This window comes from Pundamilia nyererei, unplaced genomic scaffold (genome assembly GCF_000239375.1).
Source record: "Pundamilia nyererei isolate P.nyererei 1_Seehausen unplaced genomic scaffold, PunNye1.0 scaffold00052, whole genome shotgun sequence".
Lineage (NCBI taxonomy): Eukaryota > Metazoa > Chordata > Actinopteri > Cichliformes > Cichlidae > Pundamilia > Pundamilia nyererei.
Genome location: NW_005187453.1, coordinates 26950 through 39257, shown reverse-complemented (window position 1 = coordinate 39257; position 12308 = coordinate 26950). Strand labels below are relative to the sequence as shown.

Below are 12308 nucleotides of genomic sequence, written 5' to 3'. Positions count from 1 at the left end.
TTTTTGGTTCACTGTCCTGCTACATAACCCAACAGTGTTTCAGCTTCAGGGCACACATCAGTGGCTGGACATTGGTTGCCATTTTTGCCCAGTCTTTTTATTGTAGTTGAATTATGAACTCTGACCTGGCTTCTTTTGTGACATCCTGGATGTACTTTTGGGGTAATTTTGGTGGGTCAGCCACTCCAGGGAAGGTTCACCACTGTTCCAAGTTTTCTCTGTATGTGGATTATGGCTCTCACTGTGGTTCACTAGAGTGCCAAAGCCTTAGAAATGGCTTTGTAACCCTTTCCAGAATGATGGATGTCAATGACTTTTTCTCATCTATTCTTGAGTTTCTTTAGATCGGCATGATGTGTTTCTTTTTGAGAATCTTTGCTTTGTCAGACAGTTTTGAGTGTTTAGTAATTCACCTGGTCTGGCAGTAATCAGGCAACTGCAACTAGTTTTTCAACATTGTGGTTAATTACATTTTATTCATGATTTAACAAGTAGGACAGTTACTTTTCGACATATTCTGTAGGTCTGGATAGCTTTTCCTTTAATAAATCAATTCATCATTTAAAAACTGTAGTTTGTCTATCTAAGATTACAATTTATTTGGTGACCAGTGCTATGTTGTACAATCCATATTCAGGGATTTAGCTTTTAGGATTGTCAAGTAATGCAGTAAATGAAGTGTAACTATTATTTATAGTTTCTGCACCAACTAATTTTTAGATTATGGCAAAAAAACCAAAACAAGAACAACACTAAATACATTTTTAATTCATTCAGCCACAATTGGGTTTTTAGTTAATGCATTTTCAGATGAGCAGACCCAAAGTTTAATTTCAAAACCAATTTGAAATTAAATTGTTTGAAATAATCTTAAAGGTCTCGAGTTTGTTTAAAATCAGCGAGATTCTGATTTCCGAAAGTCAGTGAAAGCAACTAACAGGAAGTTCTCACAGTCTTCGCAGTCCGGACACTAAACCCCGTCTGTGCGTAACTTTGTGTCCTCTGGCTGTTTTCTCCGAAAACTGCCAAGTAATTATGGTCAGATACAAGGGCCTGCAATGGAAACAGTGTTGTCCAAGTCTGGACTGTTGTGTTTGGTATGTAGTTGTAAGTTTAATAAGGTTAAGACGCGACTGAATTTAGTGGGTTTCCTTGGGTTACATTCCCTTCAGGTGTCCATCAGGTGGAGGAACTCGAGGTAAGTTAAGTCGTATATAAACTACACAAAGACTCTTTTAAACAGTCCTCATAGGAACCCTACAGTCACATAGTCCACTGCTGTGTCCGGGTCTCAGTCGTCATTTCAAACCGCTTTCTTCGTTATACTATCTTAAAAATATTCAAATTCTCGGTTATCTTACATGAACTAGAACCAGTGACACAGAGACAGATGGGGCTCCTGCACTGCTGCTACAACTGTGGAAAATCCCAAATGAAAAGCAGTGTCTTTAATTAAAGACGGCATGCTCAAGTTACAAAATTTAATGTAGAGAATATTCCCTTTTTTGTGCAGCTATATACCTATCATACAACTAAATAGCACTCACGCACACACACACAAGAGAGAGACAGTCAAATCTGTATCTACTCTGTTTATTCAAGTTATGATTATAATAATTATAATTGCCTGGTCCTGCGGAAGGTTTCTTCCTGTTAAAAGGGAGGTGTTTTTTTTCCTCCCACCGTCGCCAAAGCACTGGCTAATAGGGGGTCATATGATTGTTGGTGTTTTCTCTGTATGTATTATTGTGGGGTACACCTTACAATATAAAGCACCTTGAGGCGACTGTTGTTCTGATTTAGCGCTGAATAAATAAAATTGTATTGAAATTGAATGATTTTATTACTTTTGTTTTGGCTGAGGTATAATAATTAATATAATAATAATTAGTAGTAACATTGGCGGTGGAATCAATGTTTAAAATACTGATTTAAAAATATTTTTCCTTTTTAAAAATATAGTTCGTTACAGCGGTTTTCTCCTTCATAAAATATCCCACAACCGCGGCGAGAGTTTGTCGCGTCACGTGATCAAAGGGTTTTTCGCACCGACGTCAGAGACGCCGAGCTGGTACCGAGATATGGTCCGTAACCGTCCTGCTGCATTAAGAACTTCACATTTTTTCTTTGAACGACGTCCTGCTAACAGCCGGCTTAACGTTTCCTGTCGATAGTCCCTCCGGGGTAATGCTGCAGTGATGTAAACTGTGCTGCAAAATGCGTGCAGCTCCTCATAAATGCTGCTCATTAAAACAGTCCGAAGCTAACGTTTATGCAGAGAACATGTCTCCTCGCTAAGGAAAGCACTGGTGGTATTCTGAGTTCAAGTTTTCGGGAAGGTAGGTGCTAGAACCTGACGTTAGACGACGCTTGTGGTATACGATAATGCTATGGTGGCCTGTTCCTAGAGTCATTGTTTTCCTTTTGAACACACTTGCTAGGCGAGTTCTCGGTAAAATACAGTGTGCAGTATTTCCTTCTTACGCTTGGTGAGGATATAATGGTTTAGTTTGTCAGTAGTGGTTTGCAGTTTGCCATCCTTATCGCGTGTTTGACACCTTTGCAACAGGAAACGGATAAATGTCATAATGTGCTGGTTAAACTCGATCAGTTGGCAGCTGTTGTCATGTTCATAATTATTTCCTTTCATGAATTCTTAATTAATTTCACAGCAGTATATATGATTAAGTCTATTTCTAACTTGTGTCAAGGTTATTTCTAGCATGTGCTGTCCAGTCTTTAAAGCTCACATGTGCGTTTATTCAATAGTAAAGTGATATTTCTCTTGAATTCAGGAAAAACCTGACTCGAGGTTGTGTTTGTTGTTTATACAACCATGGCAGGCATGCTGGCTAGATGCAAAGACCTATTTTGATTGTCATCCACAGAGCCCCATTGTTAACCTGGTGTGTGTGTAAGTTCCATTCATGAGGCCAAGTGCATCATCAGCATGGCATGGTTTAATGTGTGGATTTCCCCACAGAGAGCAAGTGCACTTTGTTTTGGTTTTTTTTGTTGCATAACTGCATTAGATGTGGTTTATTTACTCCACTTCCCTCTGGGATTAATAAAGTTTCTCTGATTCTGATTATTTCTCTTTGCATAAGAGGATCCATGAAGGAAGCATTGCTGAGTGCATGATAGTGAGGGTGTATTCCAAACTCTGATAGTTGTGGATAATAGCAGGATAAGGAAGGGCTGTGATTAGACTTCTTGGCTTTCTCTCGTCTAAGTGCCGTCATAAATATATGCTTCTTTATCTGATGAAATCATTATTCACTCCGGTCACACACCCAGTCCTGTTTGAATGCTTTACGGCAAGGCAAACTCCATTTAAAGTTTAATTCTGCACCACCGTGTTTGAAGGAGACATTCACCCCAAAAAATAGCAGTTTAAGGTACCCATGAGTTCTTGCACGCTGTTAAGCTTTAATGTGGTAAACAGTGGAATTACAGTGCGAATGTCTTTAGATTTGTGTGTGTCAGAACATCAGTTACTTCTCAATCGCTGTTACTCAAGAGAAAAAAGCTGTCAACACACTTCTTCCTGCCAGCAAGTCCTTAATTATAAAAGCGGTGGCAAGGTTTGAACAACTGAATTTAATGCACAGTGGAAGCATTTAAATGTCATGTCAGATAATAGTTTTATTTGAATACAGTAAAGCTGATGTCACTGTGCCTGATTATCATCTTTTTGTCTTATGCAAAGTGTTGCAGTTTAACTGTCTGCTGTTTGTGTGTTCTGTTATCAGTACAGTTCTATCAGTGAAAGGGGCCAGGCTATAACTTGGTTGCAGTTGTGTTTATGTAATGTCTTTGTTCTCATTGTCTTCTGGTATAATTGTGGTTCTGCTCGCTGTGCAGGACTTTGCAGCACTGTTGTGAAGTTAATACTGTGTTTGTGTGTCAGTGCTAGGTGTGGTCGGGGCGCTGAAGCCATGGAGAAGCCGTCATCTTCAGACAGAGCTGAGCTCGAGGAGAGAAAAGGCCTGGTGGAGGTAATGCACATTATCAGCTGCAATTAGATGGCGCCGTGGTTTAAATGGAAAGTTCACCGCAAAATGAAATATAAATGTTTTTCCTCTTGCCTGCAATCCTCTTAATACAGCACCATCACAACAAAAGACATCTGCCTTCTGTTGAATATAATGGAAAAAGGTGGCACATGTTTACAAAGTTCTGCTTGGTAGCACTGCAAATTTGGTTGCATATTTGCTTTAGTTTTTTAGCTGGAGGTGAATATTGATAAGATTTTGTTGAAAGCGTTGGTATTCTCACATCCATCCATCCATCCTCCGCTTGTCCAAAGTTGGGTTGTGGTGGCAGCAGGTGTTAGCTTGAGCAGTGTATTCTAGATGTCCTTCTCCTTAACCAGACTTTCCACTTCCTCCTGGGGTATCCCAAGGCGCTCTCCCAGGCCAGATGAGATATATGATCTCTCCAGAGGGTTCAGGGTCTACTTTGGGGTCTCCACCCAGTTGGGCTTGCCCAGGAGGTGCCAGAACCACCTCAGCTGGGTCCTTTTGACATGCAGGAGCAGCATCTCTACTCTGAGATCGCTCCACATGTCTGAGGCCCTCACCCTATCCCGAAGGCCCAGTCACCCTAGGGAGGAAACTGTTACTTTCTGATTTCAGTCTTTAGTAATTTTCTGTGTGGGGAACCAAATGAAATCCTACATAGATCTTCAGTGTAGCTGTATTATTATCTGATTGTGAACAGTGTGGAAGCAGAGCAAGGGAAAAAAGAGACTGAGGAGTGCAGAAGCAACACTGCTATGAGTTTGATCCATTTGTTTTTCAGTGTCCAACTGTTGAGGGGGAAAAAAAGGCCAGCCCTGGTAAACTTTGAAAACCGGTTTTTAATTCCCATTCCGAAACACACCTGTGCTTTTTCTTTTGACCTGCCAAATGTAATTACATGTTAAAATAGGTGCTTTGAAAAGGCTTTGCAATTACTGCTCAGGTCATTAACTCATGATAACCGTTAAAGGGACTTTTTAGTGTTTTTAAAACTGTTGTGTAATCCTGATGTATGTGTCAGTCTTTGACGCCAGAAAAATTTGCAGAATTTAATAAAAGCACTGATATTATTTTTTTCATGTTTTCTCAATACGTTCTTGTATGTTAAATGTTTATTTTGAATTCTTAAAAATGTTTAGAAGAATTCAAGTTTACTATAGTTTCTATGTGTACTCATTGTTCAGGATGGTGGCGAGCCTAGAGGTGCTGAGGGTGGAGAGGTGGATGCTCGGACTCCAAGGAAGAGCAGCTCCTCCCGCAAAAGCTTCCGCCTGGACTACCGACTGGAGGTAAGACCCTCTATTACTGTCACCCTGCTATCTAATAAAACCCAAATCCTGAGGCTTCAGTTTCACCTCAGAGCTTCTTCGTTCTGTGAAGTCCTCCTCTCTAGTTCCGCATGTTGTGTTTTGTTACATCAGAGTTCAGCTTTTCATGTCATGGATCACACAGTGTTCTTAAATTGGTTATATCAGGTGGTTGCTGTGTCTGTATCTGCATTAGCATGCTTTAAATCTCATCTCACAGAAAGAGAAGTTTTTCTGTTGTTATTAATCATGTCAGAAAAACCTCCCTCGTTCTGTGGTGTTCCACAGGGATCATTTTTGGAACTATCCTGTTTAGCTTGTAGATGTTAACTCTTGAACAGATATCTAATTTATAAAAACATTTCTACAAACTGTTTGATTTCCAAGTTTTAGTTAAATAACAATTTCTACATTTCATTTCTGATGAAAGAGACTCTTACCATTGTCCCAGATAGCGCAATCCCAAGGTTCAAACAAGGCAGTAGGTTTTGTTAGTTCTGTTAAATCTAGCTTATGTAACCTTGGGGTAATGTTGAATAGTTCCCTTTCTTTAGGTTGTTATGTCAGGAGTGGAACTTGTTTATTTTATCTAAGGGGCATCTTTTTGCTCCAAAACTTTGGAATGAGTTGTTTTATTGTTTCAGATGGGGCTTTTAAAAATGGGTAAAGTCAGGCTTTGGGGTCTTTGTGTCTGACTTTGTCTTGTTTATGTGTCCGTTTTGTTGTTTTGGTTTTATTTAATGTTTCTTCTTTAGGCATCAGGCACTTTGTGACTTTCCTGTGAAAAATAAACTTGTATGTTTTATACAACTGTAGATTCCAAAATGACTTGCTAACATAGCAAATATGCTATTATTTACTTTTTTTGCAGGAAGAAGTGACAAAGTCGTGTCGGGACAAACATGGCCGCTGGGCTAACCCCTGGCCAACGTGGCGCTTTCCTTCCTACTCGATGCTGTTCAGGTTCCTGTTCTTAGAAAAAGATAACAGCAATGTACCTTCTAGTAAAGAGGTAGGTAATCACTTACTTATAATCACCAGTTTACTATTAGCTGTTGGTTTTAATCCAAGTCGCAGTGAAGCGTCACTAATCAATTTTTAAATGTGCAGGTCTCAAGTTTATATAGAAAACAGTTTTTGGCAAAATTTAGCCTCCTTGGAAATGAGTTCAGGACAAATCCATCTTTACTAAGAATCACTGGCTGATTTCATCTCACACACACACTATTTATAGGTCTTATTGGAAAACCTGAGCTCACTGAGGGCTTAACAAGCTGCTTTCACACTGCAACAGAAAAAAGGTTAACCCTTTATTAGCACAGACTCTGTTTGTTGCTATATTCAAACTTTTAAAAATAGGTGTGCTTACCAACTACTAGCAAATTCATAGGTGTAAAGTACAGTTATAGCAAAGGTGGCCTTCAGCATTAAATAATTTGCCCCTCCTGCACCCATCTGTTTCATTCCTTCTTACATCTTACTTTGTCTGTTATTTATTTATTTTTTTAAACTATGGATGGCCTGTTCCTCTCCCTCGTCTCTCTGTCTCTAAAGGCCCTGGATCGTGAGCTCCCTGTGATGGAGCCATACTTTGTGCAGAACCCAAACCTCTCTGGCTCTGGTCCAGGACTGAGAGTCACATGGCTGGGCCATGCCACAGTTCTGGTTGAAATCGATGGGGTGAATGTTCTGACAGATCCAATCTTCAGTCAGAGGGCATCGCCGATCCAATATATGGGACCCAAAAGATTCAGAGGTCCTCCTTGCACTGTGGAGCAGGTTCCTATATATACATACATATATTTTTGTTTGTTAAAATTTTTTATTTATTCCTCCACCTTTAAGTTTCTTCTTTTACTTTCCTGCCAACAGCTTCCTAGGATTGATGCAGTGGTCATCAGTCACTCTCATTACGATCATCTGGATGCTGGATCTGTGGCCAGTCTTAATGCTCGCTTCGGAGGAGAGCTACGCTGGTACGTGAGGTGGATCAGTGGTCCACAATATTATTTCCATTCATGTCATATGTTCACTTCCCACTGTCAAACAGTGTGCCCTTTAGTGCCCTTTATTAGAAATTACATGTACCTTTTTGCATTGTGTATGTGTGTCAGGTTCGTGCCAATGGGTTTGATGGACTGGCTGGTGAAGATGGGCTGTGAGAATGTGATGGAGCTGGACTGGTGGGAGGAGAACTGTGTCCCAGGTCATGATGATGTCACGTTTGTTTGCACACCCTCGCAGCACTGGAGCAAACGCACAGCATGGGATGATAACAAAGTAAGATAACAACAACAACATGCACATTATTGCTTAATTGTTTAATAAGATTTAGTGAAGTGACATGACCCTAAACAAGCCAACAGCAGAACTTTGTCGTTTTTATAGGACAACAAATTCTGTTTAAATCTTTATCTTGAAAACAAAACAGATAAAGTTGATAAAATTCAGGTTTTGTTTTTTTTGGGGTTTTTTTTTCCCCCCAGTCTTTATGGAGCAGCTGGACCGTTTTGGGTCCAGACCATCGTTTCTTCTTTGCTGGCGACACTGGCTACTGTTCTTCCTTTGCGGAAATAGGACGACGCTTTGGACCATTTGACCTTGCAGCAATCCCTATCGGAGCATACCTGCCCAGGTAATACACATGCGCACTTTATTAAGAACATCCTTACAATCTAATGTTTGGCCACTGATATTGCTTTTGTAATGTACATTCGGAACACGTCTAATGATTATTTTAACATTTCTACAGACAGTACTTTGTTACAATGACAAAAAAATAAATAGTTTTCTAAATAAGTAAACATATGTGGGAAAATGATGGCACTGTAGATTCAGTTTTTATTTACTCTGTTCTCGAGGCACATTCATGTTTCAACAATAAAGTCGGTAGGTAGAGTTAATTGCAGTTAACTCTACCTCTAAGCTATTCATTTTTCCATAATGCTGTGCCTATTGTAACAAAAACAGATATCAAAGACTACTTGAATATTACTTGGTTTTTCAGAGACGTGATGAAAGGACAGCATGTAGATCCAGAGGAGGCCGTTCAGATTCACGAGGACCTTCAGGCTAGACAGTCGGTGGCCATTCACTGGGGCACCTTTGCCCTCGCGTATGAGGTAATGCCACACAAATACATTTATTTAGTTATGGATCCCTTATATATTCTTTAAATAAATATTTAAAACCTAGATGATTTGCCTTCTTTGAAAGAGTTGGAATAGAAGATCAATGGCCCTCTAATGCCTGAGATTTGCAAAGATGGAATAATCAATTCTGTAGCATCAGAATCCACTTACCGGCGCAATGTGTTTATTAAGTTTGTGGTTTTATGTTGAACTATTGACTATTCACTGGACTACTGCACAGTGAATTTAAAGATTCTTGTTGTCACCATGGCATTGCCACCATGAATACTTCAACTTTGCTTTAAAACATTGGTTATAGGGATTTAAAGTCATGATGCTATTTCCATTACTCAATGCATACCTCTTTCTCATCAAAATTTGATTTTGTCCATATCTCACTATCTTCCCAAGATTAACTTCCAGTGATCACTCCTGCGTTACTGTTGTAACAGACACATCTGAGTTGTGAGCCTCCCCTAGTCTTTTTTCCCCCTCTAACCCCATTTCTTTAACAAGCAAACACATGTTTATATTTGTGCTTTGGTCATGCTTAATGTTCACATGTGTTTTTGCTCTATATCTTTTGACTTATTTGAGCTACCCTACTAAGTCCTGGTGTACTAAATAGAGGACATCCTGGGCTTTCCAATGATACGTCATGTGTTTGGGTCCCCTTTTAGCTACAAAAAGGAAGGAAATCACACAAAATTAATGGGAAGATTCTTTTTTCCTCTGTTCTCATGAGGATATAATCGTTTTGAAACAAGTTAGTTGACTGACTGGTGTTTCTTTTTCTTTTTTTCTTTTTTTTTTACAACAAAGGTTACATAATGGAAGGTATTTCAGTAGCATTCAATTTAGTATTTTGTTACTATTATACAACCTCACTTCCAAAATTGTTGAGGCGCTGTATGAAATGTAAATAAAAACAGAATGCAGTGATTTTCAGATCTCAAACCCATATTTGATTGATAATGAAACATAAAAAAGCATCAAATGATTAGAGACATTTTACCATTTCCTGAAAGATATTGGCTCATTTTGAATTTGATGGGAGCAGCACATCTCAAAAAAATTTGGGATGGAGGCAACAAAAGATTGATAAACTGAGACTAAAGAGAAACAGCTGGAGGAACACTTTACAGCTAATTAGTGTTATTGGCAACGGGTCACTAACATGATTTGGCATAAAAAGAGGGTTTCTTCAAAGTGATCTTAACCACCCTGGAAAAAAAAAAACTGCATTTGTAAATTATTTAAAAAATTCTAAAATTGACTTAAAAAGACTTTAAATAGTACATATCATCTACAGAATTCAGATAATCTGGAGAAATCTGTGTGCAAAGGCCAAGGTTAAAAATCAGTAATGTCCTAAAAACGTTGAGCCCACAGGTGTAACTGCATTACAATTTGCATGATTCTGTCATGAAAAATCAAAGCATTGTCTCAGGAACACTTCCTGAAACCACTCGGTGAGTACAGTTTACCATGTTATGCACAAATGTGGGCTAAATCTACATCATGAAAAGAAGTAGCCGTATAGGAATAGGCATAAGATCTTCAACAGGCTATAGCTCATTTAAAATGTACCGAGTCAGATTAGAATAATGAGACAGCATTTCTCTCCCAAAGCTGGTCTACTCATTACCCAGTCATTTATGGACTGTTTATCTTGTGGAAAGCACAGGTTTATGAGATTTGCAAATCATCATTCTCTTTTTATTTACATTTTACAGAGCATTCCATTTTTTTTTTTTTTTTTTTTTTTTTTTTTAAATCGAAGACAGTTAGTATTTGAGGTTGCAATAGACCTAAGAGCTACTCTGTGAGTGCCATATCAATGCAAGAGCTCGTTGTTTAGATATAGTGTTGTGACACTATTATGTTCTGGCAACACAGTAAAACAAAGGTTTCATTGTTGAGCTGCATGAGTATTCCTGCAGCCGTCCCAGTTTAATGCAGCCTCTGTTGAAATCAAAGTGATATAAATGTAATAATCACTGAAAAATCTGCAGAACTAAACTGAATGTGTTGGAGTAGCTGCTCGAACAATATCTTAACATGCATGTTTTCTCTTGTCATGCAGTATTACCTCGATCCACCTCTTCGACTCAGAGAGGCTTTGGAACAGAAGGGACTGAAACCAGATTGTTTCTTCACTTTGCATCATGGGGAGTCTCGCCTTATATCTGCACAGGACGAAGACGTCTTTGACTGATGTGCAGTGTTTTTGTGGCCCGTTTCTATGGATTTGTCTGTAACAAAGTGCAGTAAATTCATAACATGCAGAATCCCAGTTTGTTTTTTTTGTTTTTTTAAAGTTGTGATAATTGCATATGTATATGCAGCCTGTATCAACTAGAAATCAAAACTAGGCCACAATATTGAATGTTTGCACTGCCATCACATGGTCATTGGTAGGCAGTACTACCTACAGGACCTGTTCTTCTCATGGTTCATAAATAAGCAAAAGGCATAAGATTTACTTGATCCTGGAATCTGTACTTGGTTCTGTGTAGTAGTCAGTGTGGCAAATGAAACATGGTAAAAGTATATCAAACAAATTTAGACAACTAGATTTTTAAAATTTGACATGTATTAAAAACACCAAAAACTTTTTGTATTGCCAAACAAGTAATCTTATTTTGTGCAGCTCAGTATTTGTGAAATGCTAACTTGCATTCTAGTGTGCATTATTGTGATTGAAATTTCGTGGTGTGCACACTGCTTTACACCGAACGAGAGAGAAATTCTCTGCGGGTACAATTTTACAGATCAGAGGATCTGGTTAAAATACATCTGCTGTGCTTATATCTTAAGTAAAGTTTTCTTTCAGGATCTTAGAAGCTGTAATATGAAAGAAATACTAGAGGATAGAGGATTTTGTGGTGTAATAATATTTCAACATTGATGTTAAATCATGCAACACTACAAAGACTTTTCTGAATGTGCTACGAGAACTCAAGATTGAGAGACGCAAAAATAGTTTATCTATTATCAGAGTCTGAAACTCTCAGCGACCGAGTGCCGATAGCAAACGTGGAGCAGTGCTGTCTAGATGTAGAAGTTGAGCTGGGTTCAGCTTCGTGCCTTGCAAATATTATGCACTGCTGCAGGTTTAGACATTTGGCTTTGATGCTGTGAAACCACAGTTTCTTTGCTTATCAGTGTGATCATTTCCATTTTTACCTTTCCGTTTTTAGCCGGATGGGTTTGAGTCAAAGAGCAACAGTAGATTAGTGTTTTTGAACACAGTTGAAGCAAAATTCGGTTTTTAATTCCTGAATGTATGAACACATAACAGCACAATGTTGAGCTCATGTACTGCAGTAACAGGTTTATAAAGGTAAAAAGAAAAATGTTGTTTACATGTCACAGTGTCACTGATTTACAGAATAAATATTACTTTGCATTTAAAATGTGGTTGTTGTTTTTTCTCCTTTTTTTGTTAGTAGTAAGATCTAAAAAATAAATGTGCACACTTTTCAAACATTAGTGCCCGAAGTGTTAGCATTGCAACAGGCATACTGGTGGGCATTTTCAACAGCGAGAAGTACTCTGGCGTTTTGATTCTGTATTTTTAGTGTAAAATAATACTGTGCTTCTACCACCCAAATTATTAATGTCATTTAAACAGGTCGGTGTATGAAATAACACCTACAGGCTTAGAAATTTATTTAAAGCCCCCAGCAAACAGCTGCTAACTGGATATTCTTTTTCTGACCACCGTTTAAGTCCCAGCTTTGGTTGTGTGGGAAAATCCAAATTTAACTTCAGTCATTTAAATCTAATTTCTTCCTCATTCTGATGCTTAATTTAAAGTTAAGCAGATACATTCCTAAATGTAC

General features: G+C 38.5%; 1 protein-coding gene across 3 annotated transcripts; it reads left to right on the top strand.

Annotated features, from left to right (window-relative positions):
* The first annotated feature begins 943 nt into the window (after nt 1-943).
* On the top strand, nt 944-11879 carry napepld (N-acyl phosphatidylethanolamine phospholipase D). Of its 3 annotated transcripts, none has more exons than XM_005733413.1 (10): nt 944-1198; nt 3911-3998; nt 5207-5311; nt 6201-6341; nt 6884-7108; nt 7202-7305; nt 7444-7609; nt 7816-7964; nt 8337-8451; nt 10547-11879. In XM_005733413.1, exons 1-10 carry the CDS (start codon nt 1059-1061, stop codon nt 10676-10678), a joined length of 1365 nt encoding a protein of 454 aa, XP_005733470.1. In that variant the 5' UTR covers nt 944-1058; the 3' UTR covers nt 10679-11879. The 3 variants fall into 3 exon arrangements, with proteins under 3 accessions (XP_005733470.1, XP_005733471.1, XP_005733472.1); XM_005733414.2 differs by lacking the exon at nt 944-1198 and adding an exon at nt 2013-2339; XM_005733415.1 differs by lacking the exon at nt 944-1198 and adding an exon at nt 2014-2084.
* The last annotated feature ends 429 nt before the right edge of the window (nt 11880-12308 follow it).

What these genes read in the sequence shown, in the direction of transcription:
- napepld (XM_005733413.1), top strand. Translation starts at nt 1,059, where the DNA reads ATGGAAACAGTGTTGTCCAAGTCTGGACTGTTGTGTTTGGTATGTAGT. An exon ending in AGAGAAAAGGCCTGGTGGAG is followed by an intron (nt 3,999 to 5,206) that starts GTAATGCACATT and finishes CTCATTGTTCAG; the next exon opens with GATGGTGGCGAGCCTAGAGG. An exon ending in ATCGGAGCATACCTGCCCAG is followed by an intron (nt 7,965 to 8,336) that starts GTAATACACATG and finishes TTGGTTTTTCAG; the next exon opens with AGACGTGATGAAAGGACAGC.